A 17,665-nucleotide genomic window follows, 5' to 3' on the forward strand; every position below is an offset into this window, starting at 1 on the left:
TGCAGAGGAAAGGAGGCAGATGAGGCAGGACTCAGAGGGGATGGCATCTCGCTCCTGCGGTCTTAGCCTTGCCTGGGTAGCCGAAGGCGAATGCGGGGGGCTGAGGAGGAAGGGACAGAGCTTGGCAGCCAGGCCTGTGCCACTGAGCACCAGCTGAGCCGGACCACCTTAGCACCCTGACTGGCACCTCGTGCACCTCCAGCCAAGACCTGCCCAGCTCACCCTACAGGCCCACTGCAGCCGCCTACCGCCTCCCCAAAAGGGGCACAGCCCTGAGTCACTGCAGATATCCCCGGCCCCAGCCTGAGCACAGAGCTGGGCGCCGTGCCCTCCGAGTTACCCTTCTCCTCCGCATCGGAGTCCGAGTCCACCAGGCTCTCGTCGCTGCCCGAATCCTCGTCCTCATCCTCACAGCCACTCTCCTCCCGCTCCTCCTCCTCCTGGGAAAGAAGCGCAGGGTTAGGGCAGAGATCAGGAGCCTTCGGCCCCTCTCCTATCGTCGCAGGGGCTCAGGCCTCTCCCCATCCGCCACCCCCAGATGTGGGTGAATTAAAGCGATTGCCTCGGAAACCAGTGCCAGGCAGAGGCAGGAGAGAGGACGTTTGACCCGGGGCCAGGGGCAGGGCTGATCCCTGTGTGCAAAGGGAGTGGGCCATGTCTGGGGAGTTCCCCCCACCCTCCCCGCTGAGATGGCAGTTGAAAATGAAGGACCTGATGAGAACCTCCGGGACGGCTGGGGCAGAGGGGACACGGTTCATGGGACAAAGCCCAGCTGCACGGAAAGGCCTGTGGCTAGTTGCCCTGCCCCACCTGTTGCCAGGGTGTCAGATGGCACAGGGCACTGCCAGGGGGCAGAGGGGACTGTCCTACCCGCCATCCTTGGCCATGCCCTGTCCCCACTCTCCACACCTAGGCAGGGCCAAACAGCAGCAGACTGGCTGCCCTATGGGGGGTGTTCATGGACCCTGCCCCTGCCCCCCGGATCCCCTGCCACTCCCACAGACAGGCTGGGCTTTGCCCCACCTCCCAGGGTGCGGCAGGACACAGCTGCCCCAAGCGCCGGCGAGGCACAGAGAAGGCCGCTGGCATTCTGGCTAGCAATCGGGCTCCCACCCCGCACTCCACGGGGGAAGCCTCCCCCACCTCCTTGTTCTCATCCGTCTCCTCCCAGTTCTCCTGCTGCAGCTTTGGCCTCTTCTTAAAGGCCTCCTTCTCCAGGCTGCCAGGAAGAGACGGGATGAACCCCGGTGACAGGGGAGCCCTGGCACACGGTCCCCTTAGACCATACATCCCCAACACCCTCCATCTCAGAGCCCTTCAGGAACCCAGCTTCACTGCCCTCCAGAGGGACGGGCCAGGCAGTGTTACCAGATGGGGAGACTGAGGCACAAGGAGGGGAAGGGACTCACCCAAGGTCATGTGGCACGTCAGAGGCAGAGCTGAGAAAAGAACCCAGGAGTCCTGATTCTCTGCTGTATGGCTTTGGCTTCCCAGGGATGGGGCAGGACCATGTCTGGACCAGCAGGGCTGATGGGGGCTGGAGGGTACCAGGGCTGGAAGCCAAGGGACAAGTGGGCATCCCAATAACTATGGTCCTGCCATAATAATGAAGAGCCAGGGGTGGGAGCACCCAGAACAGCCCCCGCCCTCTGTTCCCAGCAAGGAGTTGGCCATCACCTCTTCCTCCGCTGCCTGGTCTCCTTCTTCAGCCGCTCCAGGTCCTGCTTGGCCCGCCGGAGGACTTCGGTGGCCTCTGCCTCCATGGAGACCACGGGGCTGCTGAGCGCCCCCAGGCCTGGGCCTGGAGATGAGCCCAGGGAGTACGGGGGCCTGGAGGAGACCCGCGACAGACTCCGGCGGAGCGACTCGTTCATGGCTTCGCTCTCCAAGAGCTTTGTCCTGGGGATCGGAGGGGCTTTTGGTTACGGAGATCTGCTGCCCTGGGCAGATGTCCAAACACCCCAGGGGAAAAGACACCCCCTCCCCCCAACCTCTAAGGAGGGGTGACCAGGAGAGTGTGTATCTGGAACCTAAACTGCCCTCGCTCAGCTCGGACAAAGGGGCTCAGGGCTCTGCTCCCGGGGAGGGGTGCTGCAGAAGCACATCGCAGGGAAGGAAAGCTGGCATGGCCACCACTAACCATCTGCATGCCTCTCGTGGGAGCAAAGAGTCACAGCAGATGCCACTGCATGGATTTAGTGCCTTCACTTAGATGGCAATGCAGCCCAGGCCACGTCACAAAGGCCCCAGGGCTTCCCACCAGGTCTGAACGCTAACGGGAGAGAAGCAACCCTATGGCCGACAGCCAGTTCTCAACAGCCACGGTGATACGCTGACATGGCAGCCTAAGGGTTAATCTTCAGCAGCGGCTGCGCTAGACACGGTGGGGCACCTCTGTTTTCTAGCATTACGGACAGGGGTCTGGATCCTCAGCGGGAGGGGCGTAAATCGGCATTGCTCCAGGGACCCCAGTGGGACAACGCTGATTTTACACCAGCTGAGAATCTGGCCCAGAACGAGCGAGGGGATTCCTGTCTCCGGGGTTGTCAGTTTCTCCAGCACGAAATCCACATTTAGGAGCAGCACTAGCTATCAGACTGCATTTCAATGTACCCCTGGGAGGCATTTAAGTCTGGATCAGCCAAGGCTCCAGAGAAAGCTTGGGAGCACAAGGGCCGGACAGGACGCCCTACAGGATGGAGACATTTCCATCTCGAATGTGGGGCTTTTATTTATATTTCAGCAGCACCGAGAGAGACAGGATCAAGGCCCTGTTGTGCCAGGTGCTGCACACACCCATGAGATGGGCGCTGCCCCAAAGCGCCGACAATCTCAATGGTCGCATCAGATCAAAGGCAAGAGAGAGGGGAAGTGACTTACCCAAGGTCATTGGCAGAGCTGCGATGCCAGCCTACTATTTGAACCCAGTGCCCGCGGCACCAGTCACCCAGCCGGGAGCGGCAGAGCCAGAGAGGGAATCTGGGCCTCCAGAGCCCCAGGTCAGCAGCCCCCCCGCTAGCCCGCACTGCCTCTTTGCAGGTCCTCTCAAGCTGCACGCGATACGCGGCCCCCCCAGACGGGCAGAAGGAGAGAACGTGACCCACGCCCACCTGAGCTGCTCGATCTCCCGGATGTAGTTCAGGATCAGGGCGCTGATGGCCTCGTTGCCGTCACCTGGAGGGACAGAATTAGGATCATGGACTAGATCAGAAACACCTAGCAGCTGGGCTGCCAATCAGCTGCCCTTGGACCTGAGCTCTGGGGTGGCTGTAATTTTCGTGGGACCGATCCGCATGCCCCACCTCGCAGACACGTTCTCCGGAGGTGCCCATCCTCACCTGCCTTGGCCAGTATCAAATTGGCCTCCTGGCTCTCAGGTGGGTGACCCGGCTGTTGATGGCATCAATGGCCTCCTGCATGGCCTTCACCCTCATGCGCAAGGTGGCGTTCTCCTTCTGGAGCATGGTGTTCTCCTGGAACAAGTCACTGTAGCCATCGACGCCATCCTCCCCGATCACACGCTTGCCCTGCGGGGAGAGGAGAAAGGGAGATGCAGAGAGGGCAAAGCCACAGCGTCGGTCAGCCCTGGCCAAACCCAGCCAGCCACGTGCTCAATGGTGCCGCACTGAGGAAGATGGGTAGGGTAACCCTACGTCCCGTTTCGGCTGGCACAAGTCCCTTTTTTAAGCCATGTCCCGGGCATCCCGACTTTTTTTTTGGCAAAAGTGGGCATTTGTCTCCAAGGACAAACGGGACAAACACCCAGTTTTGTCAAGAAAGTGGGGTGCAGAGGAACATGGAGGGGAGGCCGGGATCCAGCGGGGGGCAGGCAGGGCTCAGGTGAGCAGCGATGCTGGCCCCAGCCTTTGGGAAATAGTCGGCCTATCCCGTATGTGCTTTGCTGCTCGCCCCAGCCCTGTCTACCCTCTGCACAGGGAGGGGGGCTCGCGTGAGCGGCTCAGGCCAGCCCCACATGGGGGGAGGGACTCAGGCAAGTGGCTCGAGGCAGCCCCGTGGGGGGGGGGGAGGAGGAGGGACTCAGGCCAGTCCCACGGGGTGTTCTGTTTTCCCTTTGGGAAATATGGTCACCTTAAAGATGGGTCACAGCAAGAGGAGCAGGGAAAAGGCAGAGACTCAAAAAATGGCAGGCGTGCCCGTGGGAAGGCAGAAACAGGGAGCAGCTGACATGCTGTAAGTGCCTTTTATTCAGGTAAGGTACTGATCTGAGCCCCATGATGGGAGGAGCTGAGCACCTCCCAGTTTAATGCATTTACCCTCATGCACCCCCAGGGGGCAGGGCAGTGCTCTGACCCCGGCTGGGCAGATGGGGATTCAGGCCCTGAGGCTAAGGGAGTTGCCCAAGGTCACACGGGGAGTTTGTGGCAGAGCAAGGACTTGACCACAGGGCTCCCAAGTCCCAGGCCAGTGCCATGACCACTGGGCCATCCTTCCTCTCGGGCTGGGGAGATACATGACTCAGCTCAATAGCAACCTCTGGCTGCCTAAGGGCTGGTGCTCCTGGGAAACCAGTCCAGCCAAGCTCAGCATGAAGCAGGATGTCTGATATGCCGCACAGGACAGGGATATAAAGCAGGAGGTGCCTTCCCAGCTCCAAAAGATACCCTGAAGCCTTCTCCCTGTTCAGACATGACATACAGCCCTTGAACAGCCTACCTCGCCATAGTCCCTTGCATCCTACCCACAAACTACAGCACCACTGAAACACAGTCATCTCTGGGGTGGAGCCCAGTGCCACAGCGTACACCGCACCCAGGAGGGCATGGAGCTGGCCAAGGGCAGCAGAGGAGTAGCTGTACACACAGCATGGGGCCAGATCTGTGCAGGGGAGGCAGGAATACTTTCCCCATGCCATTCGAGGCAGTGTTGCTGCAGCTGGGATTTGAACCTGTGACAGCAAGGAGTCCAGGTCATACCCAGGCTTTGTACATGCAAGTAGGTCACCCTCTAGCAGCCAGTCCCAGCAACCACAACAGCCTGCCACAAACTCAGTTAGTGGAGTTACTCCATTAGCCCAAGCGGCAGGGGCCGGCGTGGAAGGTCCTGGGTTCGATCCTCACTGGTGACCCGAGTGGGCCGTACACACACGAGGCTTCACCTGCTCAGCCGCCCCTTACCACCTTGTACTCCATGAGCTCCATCTGGAGGCGGGCGATCTCGGCCTGCAGGGCGCTGATCTGCTGGCTGATTTTGTCCTGGTTCACCACCACCTTGTTCTTGATGTTGCGAGCCCGGTTGGCGTACTTGAGCGTGTTTAAGGTCTCCATGAAGTCCCGGTCAGAGGGGCTGATGCAGGTGATCATGATGGTTTGGCTAGGGAGGATGGAGAGCCAACGGGGTCAGCTGGAGCTGCCATCAAACAATGCAGCACCTGGGCCACGTCAGATCAGCCAATTCCAACGCTGGCACATGGGTGCCTATTGGCAGCTCCAGCCACACCCCCCTTTGGCCTTTATTTACTTTATAAACGGGGTGTGGATCCCTTCCACCCTGGGCCGGCACAGGCTGGGAGTGTGGCTCAGGCAGCAGCAAAGAGAACCCTGGGTGGCCTCCCCTGCTCATTACAAAGTGGTGTTCAGGGAGTCGCCACCCCGGGCAGCCCATGGCAGGGCATTCGGGGCATCACTGAGACAGGAAGGGGGAGGGATTTGAGCAATCCCATGCTGGGAAACTCAGCTGCCAAGTCCCAGATCACGAAGGGCTCAGACACATTTTGCAAGAGCTAATTCCACGAAAGCTGCCTAATTGCGTCTGGGGCCCAGGACCAAGAGAGCCGAGATAATTACCTTTGAAAAGTCACCATGGAGACTCCACCGGACCCTCAGCAACGCACCACCCCAGGAAACCTACACGGCACTTCAGGTCCATCCCTGAGCCCGACCGGCCCTCCTGTTACTCAGAAATCCCCCACCCGCCTCAGGCGACACTCCCAGGGTGCAGACCCAGCGAGGGCACAGCTCTTCCATTCTGGGTCACACACACCCAGCTGAAGCTGACACCCGCTGGGTGACCCCACGCCCTGGCTCAGGGTGCCTGTTACCTGTTCCCCGCAAGGGAGTCCTGGAGGAGCCGGGTCAGTTTGGAGTCTCGGTAGGGTACGTGCACCGCTTTCTTGCTCTGGTCTCCAAGGGCGCTTATGACGTTTCCCAACGCCAGCTGCCAACAAAAACCGGAAGGGACTGAGTTTTCCCCCCGTGCTGGGGAGGGCCCCTCCCTGTAGAAAACAAAGCTCAGGGTGATCGGAGCCACCTCTTTCCAGGGAGCGGGGGGGCTCTGGACCAATGCACTAGCAGCCAGTCAGTGCAGCTATACCAGCCAGCCAGTGTGCAGCCCCTCTCCTGCCTCCACGTTATTCCCGAGCCCCCAGACCCAGGAATCTACCCCTACTGGGGACAGTGCTGGGTAGCGCAGCTAGTGGCCCCATCCCTCACCACCGAGTCCACCGCGCGACCCCTAGTGGTGACCCATGGTGGCTCAGTCTGGGAGCTAGTGAACCAGGCAGGGTCTGTCTGTGTTCAGCAGCCCCTTTATATCCACTGCAGCCTGTCCCAGTCTCCTCCACCCGCTAAGAGCCTACCAGGCCGCAGTTGATGGAGATGCCCTCCTTGGCTCTCTCGCCCGTAGCTCCCGTCCGCTTCAGCCTCTCCGAGCCAGCCAGGTCGACGAAGTGGAACTTGGCGGTGAGGGTCTCGTACTCGCTGGTGGCCTGGGATCCCTCTGGAAGGCCGGTCACCTGGCAAGCAGACACGCTGCAGCGTCAGTGCCTCCCGCAGGGGAACAGGGCTTTATCCCTCTGCTATGCTAGATCCCAACCCGCCCCCTCGCAGAGCATCCCGCTACGGCTCCATTGCCATGGCCGTCAGTCACCCAGCACTGTCCGTACGTCTGGGGACCCTGCTGTCCCCCTAGTTATCTGGGACTAGAGTCCGAGCGGGGTAATTATCCAGACCCCAGCAAGTCAGGCCTGACCCGCCCGAGGGGGGGGGGGTCGTCACTGACAGATTGACCTGCCCAGGTGGAGAAAGGGGCTAATTAGGGCTCCGAGCCGGGAGGTCCCCAAAGACAGGGAAGCCAGAGCCAATTCTGCACCTTGCCCTGGATTAGTTTTGCAAGCAAGCCGTGTATCGCCAGCCCAGCTACTGCTCCCCTGCCGGGAGCGGGTGCAGCATGGAAGGGGCGAGCACTGAGCGGAAGGCGGCGGAGGAGGAGAAATGGATTTAGTGCCGGTGGCTAGTCGGGGGAAGGGGCAAGAACAGCAGGGCAGGTGCATTGAGCCCATCCCAGTCACTACAGGGCAGGAGAACGGGTGGGCTCAGAGGGAGCCCCCTGAAGGCCCAGGTCCAGTGGGGCTATGTAGTGGCTCCTCCTTGGCAGAGCAGCGTAGAACGGACAGGCTTCACCCCATCTACGATATTAACAGGCCCATCTTTACCCTAATATGCAAGCACCTATCAATCTACCGTATTTATCCTCACGCCTCATTGTACAGATGGGGAACGGAGGCCAGAGAGACCAAGGGACGTGCCCAAAGTTACCCTGGGCGTGCATGGCAGAGCAGGGAGGAAAAACCCAGGTCTCCGAAATCCCGCCGTAGGGCTGATCCAGGCTGTGACCCTACACGAGGGATAGGTAAAGTGACCCGGCCGTCCCCCTTCCCCAGCCACCACCTGCAGATGGGATCCTGCCCTGGGGTGGTGGGCATGCCTTGCCTCCCATTCCTTCGCCCGGCTGGCTGACAGTTCTGTGGGTGGCACAGGCACCTGCCCATTTGCGTAAGTGACGAGAATCCAGCGAATCATGAACAGGGTGGGTGGTGCGCTGAAGTCCCAGAAGGAAGCTGGGCTGGGGCCTCACTGTTTGTGGTGCTAGACAGGCTGCAGATCTCAACCTGGGCCTCTCGCCCACCCGGCCTTCACCAGAGGTGCTGTGAGGCCATGTTCCGATCACAGGGTCTGGGCCCTGGCCCAGGACACAGAGTGGAGCAGTGAGTTCACCAAGGCCACATGCCAAGTCAGGGGCAGAACCAGGGGTAGAAGCCAAGAGTCCTGGCACCTGGCTGGCATTAGGCCCGTACGCAGTTCATTGCAAGGATCCCAGCTCAGGGGCTAGCGGGAAAGCACCGCAGAGCGGCTCTGAAGATAAGGCTAATCCGTTCCACTGTCCCTGGAAGTTAGCTCCAGAGCAGTAAAGCCTCCCCTCTAATGAACCTGCCCGGACAGGTCCCAGGACACGGGGAAGAGCACAGCAGTAACAACAGCCCAGGTCATTACCTTGCATGCTGGCACCCTCGGGAGCTTTAACGGACCCCCACTATCACCCCCCAACGAGAGCACCTTTTATTCCAGCTGTGCAGACCACGGCGCCGAGATGCAGCCACCTCTGGGGTGGAGGGCAGCTATCAGCACACCCCACCGGGGGAGAGGGGACATTGGGGCAAACCAGTTCCCACAGGACTGCGCTGCCCTGCTGGGTTTGCAGGGAGCATGGGTGTTCAGCGTGCAGACGACAGGCGCTATAGGCCAGCTGAGCCGGTCCCTGCATGCGTAGTGATGTTCGGGCAAAGCAGCCAAGCAGGCAGCTAAAGAAGGCCTTATCTATCCTGGCCATCTCCTGCTGGCTGGCTGGCTGGCTGCAGCTGCACAGGAGCTGGCAGTGTGGCCTAGTGGCTAGAGCACTGGCCTAGGACTCCAGAGACCTGGGTTCTGGTCTGTTCCCAGCTCTGCCACTGGCCTGCTGGGTGAGTGACTCCCCCTCTCAGTGCCTCAGTTTGCCCATCTGTAAAATGGGACCATGATACTGATCTTCCTTTGTAAAGCACCTTGAGCTCTCCTGAGGCAAAGCGCTAGATAGCAGCTGGGTCTCGATGATGCGACGGTAAAGCCTGAGCTCTGCCTACACTAGGGCCTTCGTGGTCACTGTGATTCTGTGGATAGCCTGGAGCGAGCAAGGCTGGGTACAGCCTGCCGGGGGAATACGAACGGGTGACTCTGAAATAGACCAGAGGGGTTTGTTTGGAGGAAACTCCTGCCTCATGCTGGGACTGGAGGCTCCAGAAGCCCAGACATCTAAGTTTCTGAAACTATTTAACAGGCAAAAATATCCTGACCAGAAAACAGACAGGACACAATAAACTCAGCAGGCAGCCCCCAGCTCCAGCACTGCCAGTGTCATTAACCCTTGCAGTGCTGGAGTCTCTGCTGTCACCCCAGCAGTCTCTGGGCTTTGTCAAAGCTTCTCTATAGCCGAGAAGCTAGCATCTGCCAGCCCGGCCTTCAGACTGGACGGCTTCTGGTGCTGAATCTACAGAGCTGCAGCAAGGCCAAGGAGAAGGGTTTTCAGATGTAGCTCCTCTTAGCCTAGGTGGGATGGTTCAGTCCACGTAAAGGGTCCACCAGCCACCCCGGGGCAGCCACGGCGTTGGCCAAGTTTGCACAAACTCTCCACATGCCAGTGCAGTGGGGCCAGATCCTCAGACATAGCTTCATTGAAGTCACTGGAGTTACCCAAGCCCATAAACTCTAACAGGGTGTTCCCAAAGTGGGTGTCGCTGGGAGGAAAGGGATCGAGCAAAGGGAAACGTAGGCTGAATAGCAGGCGGTTTCGACAACAGCGAGATCTCCTTTGGTGACTTACGCGGTGGGAGTCCCGGCACCCTGTGGCATTCACAAGCAGGACTGGCTGGCTCTGGGGAAGATGTTATAGGAGGGGGAGACGGGATCTCACAGGGTTCACTGCAGCACTTGTGTCTGATCCTATAGCTCACGCCCGGGGCTGGGCAGTCACACAACACTGCTGGCGGAGGGGCACTGCCGCCATACTGAACGAGAAGCAGGGTTAACCACCACTCAGAATAGCCTCGCCTCGACAAAGGGATTTCAAAGGAGGTGCCAATGAGCAGGAAGTCCTCCCGTGTCCTGCTTCCGTGCCAGCTCACAGGCACTCAGGGAAGAGCCAAAGCCCTGCCAAGGCTAGAGATCCTTGGGAACACGATCACGCTTCCGGCTGCTTCAGATCTGGGGCAGAAGAGATGAGGAGGGCGTCATGGAAGCCGGGAAGGTTTCCTATTGGGGTAACTTACCCAGCCAGGTATAGGGATCTGAAGTCATACGGGTCTCAACTCTTTGCCCAGATGGAGAAAATGGAGCTCAGAGACTTTCCAGGGGGAACTCTGTGCTCTAGTGGTTTGGGCCTGATCATCTGGAGATGTGCAATCCACTTCTGGTTCGGACCCAGGCTTGCCTGATCTTTGGCCAGTCACTATCTGTACCTCCATTGTAAAATGGACCATTGGTATTTATCTAATTCATCAAGGTGTTGTGAAGCCCAAGAAAATACTCCTCTGAAGGGATAGCTATACAAGGATCATTGAGGGCACTGTGTCAGCAGTGGGATTAGACTCAGGACCTCCCTGCTCCCAGTCTTTCAGTCCTTTCTAGGCTATATAGCCTTACAGCAGATGCTTTCTCCTCTACACTTTTCCAACAGGGGAGGCATTTCTATGTTGAAGTTGGACTAGTTTTCAGATCACTTGAGATTTTACACATTCTAAAAACAGAACAGGAGGACTTGTGGCACTTTAGCGACAACAAATTTATTAGAGCATAAGCTTTCGTGGGCTACAGCCCACTTCTTCGGATGCATATCGTGTGGAATATATTCTAAAAAAAAGCTCAAGTTTCAGGATTCCATGAAATTACGCAAAAGTGATTTGCCAAATAGTGTCACGGTGGTTTTGTGATTTCACAAAAATCCCTCTCACCCAGCTCTAGTCACTAAACACAAGGATGGCATCGTCTGGATCGATTATACCACAGCACACGTTTCTCTATCAACATGATCTGAAAGTAAAATGCAAAGCCAACCCTTTGAAAAGCTCCTGGCTTTTCCACATGCGTTTGGGGCATTAACAAAATAGAAACTTTGTCAGAACAGTGGGGCTAACTATATACAGCCTTCCTGCATTCGCCCGGATAAGTCATTCTAAACCCATTCCTGTCCTGAACTGCTGATGGAAGCTGCATTTGTTTTTTTCACATTCCACCCCAGAACTAGCTGCATGTGGGTAAGAGCTGAAGCAATCACAAAGTACACAGTCTGCAAGGCATGATGGGATCGTTCTAGATGAAAGGTGCAATAAGAAAGGTTTGGATAATGATAGGAACATGCTAAAAGCAGGCTCTGGAGACTGAGAAACAGGGCAAAGAGGTGGGAAGGGCCAGTACGTTACTTTCAAGGTTATGAGAAAGCCTGAAGCAATAGATGGAGTGGAAGGCGCTTGAGAATTCCTGCTCAGCTGGGGAAGGCTGGGAAAACCTACATCCTTTGTACAGCAACTGGACTTTGGCCCAAATCTGGATGCAGACAAGTGGATGCAGAGTACACGGACTGCAGTGGAGCCAGCCCTCCAGCTCCCAGACACAGAGGGGGCACAGATAACCAGCACCACTGCCTCCCAGAGAAGCCAGAACATAAACAGTCAGCACCATTTTATGTAGGGTGCCCCCCTGAAGCAGTGCATGAGTAGCTGTGGCTTGCGGTCGCTGGGACAGACACCCCCACCCATACCCTGTTCCGGGGTGCGGGAATGGCAGCTCCTCGTGTTCCGGGGACCCAGCTTGCTCCCCCCTCGCTCACACCCACCTCCAGGAACTGGGCGCTGACTTTAAACTCTGGCACGGCTGTGCCACGCTCCTGCGCTGCCCGCTTGCGCTGCTCGATGCCGCTGAAGAGGTGGGAGATGGCCCGCGGGATGATCCCGTGCTCCTCTTCCGAGATGTTTGTGTCAAAGCCGGTGCCCATGGTGTACGTCTTCCCAGCGCCGGTCTGAAAGGGCACAGGACGGGCACTTAGACAGCCCCAGGGCGCATCAGCCTAAGAGCAGCCCCCTGCAGCTCCAGCCCTGGGCTGCCAAACCCAACCTGCCCCCACCCCTCCCTGACTATTCCCCAACAGCTCTCTTGATGTCCCAAAATCCCAACCCACAGCACCTCCAATATTCCAGTCCTGGGCCTCTGCCCCTGCACCCCACCAACGAGCCTCAACTCCGACCTGCAGGCCCAGCCAAGCACCTTCCCGCATGGCTTTGCTGGTGCAGCCAGATAGCCCACAACTACTAACAGCCGAGCCTGGCTTCAGTGCAACAGCCCAGGTTTACCGCCGAGACACAGGACGGGGACAGCCGGTACCTGGCCATACGCCAGCACAGTGGCATTGTAGCCTTCGAAGCAGCCCTCGATGAGTTTGCTGACGCAGGTGGTGTAGAGCCGCTCCTGCCACGTGTCCAGGTCGAACACAAAGTCATAGATGAACGCCTTGTCCTTTCCCAGCAGCACCTGGGGCTCCCCAGGCATCACTGAAGTGTAGATGTGGCATCCCTCAATCTTCTCCTTTGACAGCTGGGGACGGATCCTGCCAGCGGGAGAAGACAGACAACTGAGGACACAACAATCTTACTTCTCCCAGAGCACCCTGCATCCCTGCAGCAAGGGGGACCACCTTGCCCACCAGTGAAATGCAGCCACCTCTGGGCTGCAACCTGGCAGCAGCTGCTTAACTACACAAAGTAACAGTCATAGGAGCCCAAGTTATGGATCATGACCCCCTGGGGCCAGGCGCTGTACAAACACAGAACAAGAAGAGGGTCCCTGCCCCAAAGAGCTGATGATCAATTGTGAGACAAGAGACCACAGGCGGCTGCTGACAGACGACGAGCACAAGGAAACACGGCCCTGCCCAAGGCTAACAGAAGTCTTAGAAGCACCTTTCCTATTTATTAATGGCTCCCTGGCCTAGTCAGACGCCTTTCTCCCTCCTCCTCCTCACATTCTGCTAGAAAGAGCAAGACCCATGTTTTCAGCACTGGCCTCTGATTCTGGAGGCTTCTCTTTCTGGGGAGCCCATTTTGAGACAATTGGGGCCCAATTCCCAGAGGTACTGACTGTCCCGCAGCTCCCACTGACGTCAGCTGGATTTCCTTGTGCTCAAACCTTCTGGGAAAAAAAATAATCAAGGCCCACTGTGTCTCAGGCTGGGCCCCCCAGAAGCAGAGGCACCCCAAATCCGTGGCTGCTATTGCAAGTTTGTGTTGACCAGCTCCCATTTTCATTTGCACAATAAGTGGGTCAGGTCAGAAGATGCTGGATGCTCCCCAAAGACTGTTCCCAGGGCAACTTGGGCCCTCGGGTGGATTATTTCTCCTTCCAGAGCTCTCTCCCACTCCTTTACTGCTTGCAACCCCTCACCCCATTAGAGACGTAGGGGTTCCAGCTGCTAATTTATGGCAGTGGGTGCATCCGAGAGTCCTAACTGGAATACGGGTTTGGATGACCTGGGCACGTACAAACTACTAGGACAGGTGACACCTGGTTTAGACATGCAGCTCCTCAATCTGCAAGGCATAGGTACGTAGCCCCCACATCTGCGCACAGCCCCAGACTGCACACCCAATTCAGGGATCTAGAAGAATGCATGCTCACTCATTTAAAATGTTCATTATAAATTCCCAGAGGGACCATTCTGATCAGACAGTCTCATCTCCGGCATAACACAGGCTTTCCCCAGTAACTTTGGAATCAATCCCATGACATGTGGGTGAGCTAAAGCAGATGTATTGGAGATGCACATTCTTGATTTCAAAGTTTCAAGGGATGGAGTATTCACCACAGCCCTGGGTAAGTGGTTCTGGTGTCTACTTACCCTCACTGTTCAAATAAAACACAAACCTGTGCTTTATGTCCAGCCTGAATTCATCTGATGTCAGCTCCCAGCCTGAATAACTCCTTGTTCCTTTGTCAGATAGACTACTGCAGTGCACATGTTCAATCCACATCATTAAAAGCTCCCTTGACGCAGTTTCCCATCGTACAAATTCGAGACTTAAACATTTTTGCCCAAAAAGAGTCATTAAAAATAAACCCCGGGGTAATCCGAATATTGCTAATCAAAGCAGACAAGGGAAAGAGACAATACAAACTCCACACGAGCGAGACCGGGGAAGCCAGAGATGAAAATCAACCCAATCTGATCCAGGAAGGGAAGAGCTCTGCTAAGGGTCTTTTCAGTACTCACTCTCAAGTTCTTGATTACCTTCTAAATCACAGCGCTGAAGGCCAGAAGAGACCATGAGCCAGTCTGACCTATGTAGCTCACAGGCCATCAGCGCCACCCCAGCATCCGCACAACCCAAATCAGATCAATTAGTCGTAATTTCACACACACACCTAAAATTCTGCTGTTACACAGGAATCAACAAAGAGAAATGTACTGCTAACAAAATGACCTGCAGCTTTGCTTGGCAAAACAGCTGCTTTTGCTGAGATTTTAAAGTCTCCTATTTTCAGGGGATCGGCCTGGCAGCTCTGAAGCTGGCTTGCCTGGGAAGAATCAGGGAGAAAAAACATGACACCAAATACCCTGATAAAAACTCTTTTTGGAGACTTGTTGACAAAACTTCCCTCATTGGCTGTTTTATAAATACTTATATTAATTCCTTTAAAGCCATGGAAGCCAATAGAATGGACCACATGATTAATACCACCACCCTCTCACTAAGTGGGGCTTATCAAATAGTGTCCGATATTATCATCAGCTACTGTTTAATGTACTTTAGCCATAGGTGAAGCAAATCCTGCATGGCCACTCTGTGCCTCAGTTTCCCCATCTGTAAAGCAGGGGTAATGATATCAAATACCTTTGTAAAGCTCTTTGAAATCTCTGGATGAAAGACACTGTGTAAGCGCTAGGTGTTATAGACTCAGGCTGGGTCTACACTACCCGCCTAAATCGGCGGGTAGAAATCGACCTCTCGGGGATCGATTTATCGCGTCCCGTTGGGATGCGACAATCGATCCCCGAATCGACGCTCTTACTCCACCAGCGGAGGTGGGAGTAAGCGCCGTCGACGGGAAGCCGCAGAGGTTGATTTTGCCGCCGTCCCTACAGCGGGTTAAGTCGGCTGCGATATGTCGAATTCAGCTACGCTATTCGGGTAGCTGAATTTGCGTATCTTAAATCGACACCCCCCCCCCCCCCCCCCCGTAGTGAAGATGTAGCCTCAGACTTTAAGGCCAGAAGGGGCCATCTTGATCATCTCACCTGGCCTCCCACACATCGCAGGCCGCAAAACCCCACCCACTCCTGTAATAGACCCCTAACCACTGGCTGAGTTACTGAAGTCCTCAAATCATGGTTTAAAGACTTCAAGTTAGAGAATCCACTATTTACACTAGTTTAAACCTGCAAGTGCCCCATGCTCCAGAGGAAGGCAAAAACCTCCCAGGGTCTCTGCCAATCTGACCCGGGGAAAATTCCCTCTAAACCCCAAATCTGGTGACCAGGTAGACCCTGAGCATGTGGGCAAGACCCACGAGCCAGAAACCTGGGAAAGAATCCTCTGTGGATAGTTTGTGTATCACTGAAGGATGGGAAAGGGTATCAGATTATGCCAGCACCAAAGTCTCACTAAGTGGGGGCTTTTCTCCAGGGTTCCCAGGCTGGCACTTTGTTTAAAGCCTACAAACAGCAGAAGGCTCAACTGGGCCCTTTGGGCCAGAATTTCCAGACAGAGCTCAGCGACCACAGCAAGGTTCAGATTTTCAGAAGGGCTCAGCACTGGGGCCGCTCGCGTTCTTTCTCCCCAAAGACGTTTCCTTCCCTGTCCCCCTGGACCAAAAAAAAAAAAAAAAAAAAAAAGGCTTTTTGACAAAAATGATGGGGGTGGAGGGGCTGTGTGTGTGTGTGTGTGTGTGTGTGTGTGTGTGTGTGTGTGTGTGTGTGTGTGTGTGTGTGTGTGTGAGAGAGAAACATTTTTGGTCAGTGTGACAGGGAAGGATGGGGCAAGGGCATGAGAGCTAGGAGCACTGGGATAAAACTGAGCAAAGAAAATCGAGACTGAACATCAGGAAATGCAGAACAAAAGTCATGAAGAATATAAGAAGAGAATAATCCTTTATTACCCAGCACAGAGTTAGCAATGAGTTCCACAGGCTTTCACATAGCCCAGATGCCAAGAGTTTAGTTGGACTCAAAAGAGGGCTGGATATTTACAAAGATAGTGATAATTTGAGAAGGTTCTTTAAAAAAAAAAATTATAAATCCTCATGCTTCAGGGCATGAGCCAACTTCTAAGCGATGAGGGTCAGGAAGAAACTTTCTGTGGGCAGGTTATTCCTTAATTTCCAACTTCTACCTTCCTCTGAAGCAGCTGGAGCTGCCCCCTATTGGAAATGGGAAACTGGACTATGCCAGTTCCTAAACCTGTGCTGGCCGGAGAGCAGGCAGATGGACGGGACGAGACCTACTGACATTAGAGATGGAAGAAACATCCAATAGGATTAGCAGAGCACAGATTTGTCCACCTTGCACAGCCCCTGTAATGCTCGCTCCATGCCTTGTCTCAGCTGCATTCTTGAGAGCTCCCAATAACAAATTAGAGATGGAAATAGCCACACGATTACCCTGTATAACTAACGAACTTGCCTGATCATGTGTCTAATGGTTACAGTATTACAGCACTAATGAGGCCAGACAGATGGTGCCATTCTAGTCAGTTACTGTCATGCCTCAGGTGGGTAGGATAAGGCCCAGAAGATCTATGTTCACAGAAGATTAAAATAAAGCCAGGGACAAGACTAGACCCTTACAAATCAACACTCAGGGTTGTAATCCCACTGACCCATCATGTGACCTTGCCTCAACCTCGCTATGCCTCAGTTTCCCCACCCGCTCAATGGGGCTAATCACACTGACCAGCCTCACACAGAGCCAGGAAATTGGATCCAGCAGTGTTTGCAAAGCACACTGAGACCCCAGGCCAGGAAAGTGTTCGTAATGAAAGCAGCGAAGTTGCACCAGAGGTGAATTTGGCCCATTGAGGTCAGAGTGGCGTGAGGCCTCCGTGCGGCTCCCTCTTGGTTATTAAAGCTGTGCTGAGGAGTGGCGGGATGCTACGGACGTTGGAGGGGTCCCGTCAGAATCCATGCAGCCCAAACAGCAAAGTGGGGCGGGGACTTCGCTCCCAACCCCACAGGAGTCAGAGCCAAGATTCCAGTAACTGCAGGGGCTGCTCCAAAATGCATCAAGCATCACACTTGTCCGCCCGAATGCCTAAGCCCCTTTGGCAGTTAGGGAGTTACCCAGTGGTCACAAAGTGGCACCTAAAACAGACCAGGGCTTCACAGGCAGGGAAATCATCCATCAGGCCAGAGGGGAGGCAGCCTCCTGCAGGCACTGCCCAGAAAGGATCGGACCCGAGCCCCATCTGCACTGGTGCTGAGAATGGTTTTACTGCCAGTTGCACCTTCTACACCGGAGCACAGGACGGGGCTTGTTCCAGCCACATGAGCTGCTTCCAGTCTCCATTTCAGGGGCACAACAGCTGTCAGCCACTTTTCTAGGGTAGAAGGGGCTTGAAAGATCCCAGAGCCCTATTAGGAGTGGGGTGTGAGACCAGCCCTGGCTCAGCACCTGCTCCCTCCTGCTGATGGCCCCACAGGAGACATGACACCAACAGCATCCAGGAGGCACTGGCAATGCATTCTGGGAGTATAGCAACTCTTGGGGCTGGGTGCAGTCAAACTGGCCGACAAGCCCATAGACAGACCTGTTCACTGTGGGATCACCGGTGCCGGGGGTTCAGGGAGGGGGAGAG

At 55.8% G+C, this 17,665-nt stretch overlaps 1 protein-coding gene across 1 annotated transcript in view; it reads right to left on the reverse strand.

The window, feature by feature from the left end:
* Positions 1 to 12,426, reverse strand: part of LOC135978501 (kinesin-like protein KIF21B) — a gene marked incomplete at its 5' end in the record, with an annotated part of 29,856 nt that extends 17,430 nt beyond the window's left edge. The window contains 10 exons of the mRNA XM_065579433.1: positions 341 to 440; positions 1,144 to 1,219; positions 1,678 to 1,899; positions 3,111 to 3,174; positions 3,392 to 3,527; positions 5,136 to 5,331; positions 6,059 to 6,174; positions 6,596 to 6,751; positions 11,659 to 11,841; positions 12,204 to 12,426. Of these exons, the coding sequence (XP_065435505.1) occupies positions 341 to 440; positions 1,144 to 1,219; positions 1,678 to 1,899; positions 3,111 to 3,174; positions 3,392 to 3,527; positions 5,136 to 5,331; positions 6,059 to 6,174; positions 6,596 to 6,751; positions 11,659 to 11,841; positions 12,204 to 12,426 (1,472 nt within the window). The remainder of the gene's footprint in view (positions 1 to 340; positions 441 to 1,143; positions 1,220 to 1,677; positions 1,900 to 3,110; positions 3,175 to 3,391; positions 3,528 to 5,135; positions 5,332 to 6,058; positions 6,175 to 6,595; positions 6,752 to 11,658; positions 11,842 to 12,203) is intronic.
* Between the last annotated feature and the right edge of the window lie 5,239 nt (positions 12,427 to 17,665).

The sequence above is a fragment of the Chrysemys picta genome, unplaced genomic scaffold (genome assembly GCF_011386835.1).
Source record: "Chrysemys picta bellii isolate R12L10 unplaced genomic scaffold, ASM1138683v2 scaf291, whole genome shotgun sequence".
NCBI classification, from domain to species: Eukaryota; Metazoa; Chordata; order Testudines; family Emydidae; genus Chrysemys; species Chrysemys picta.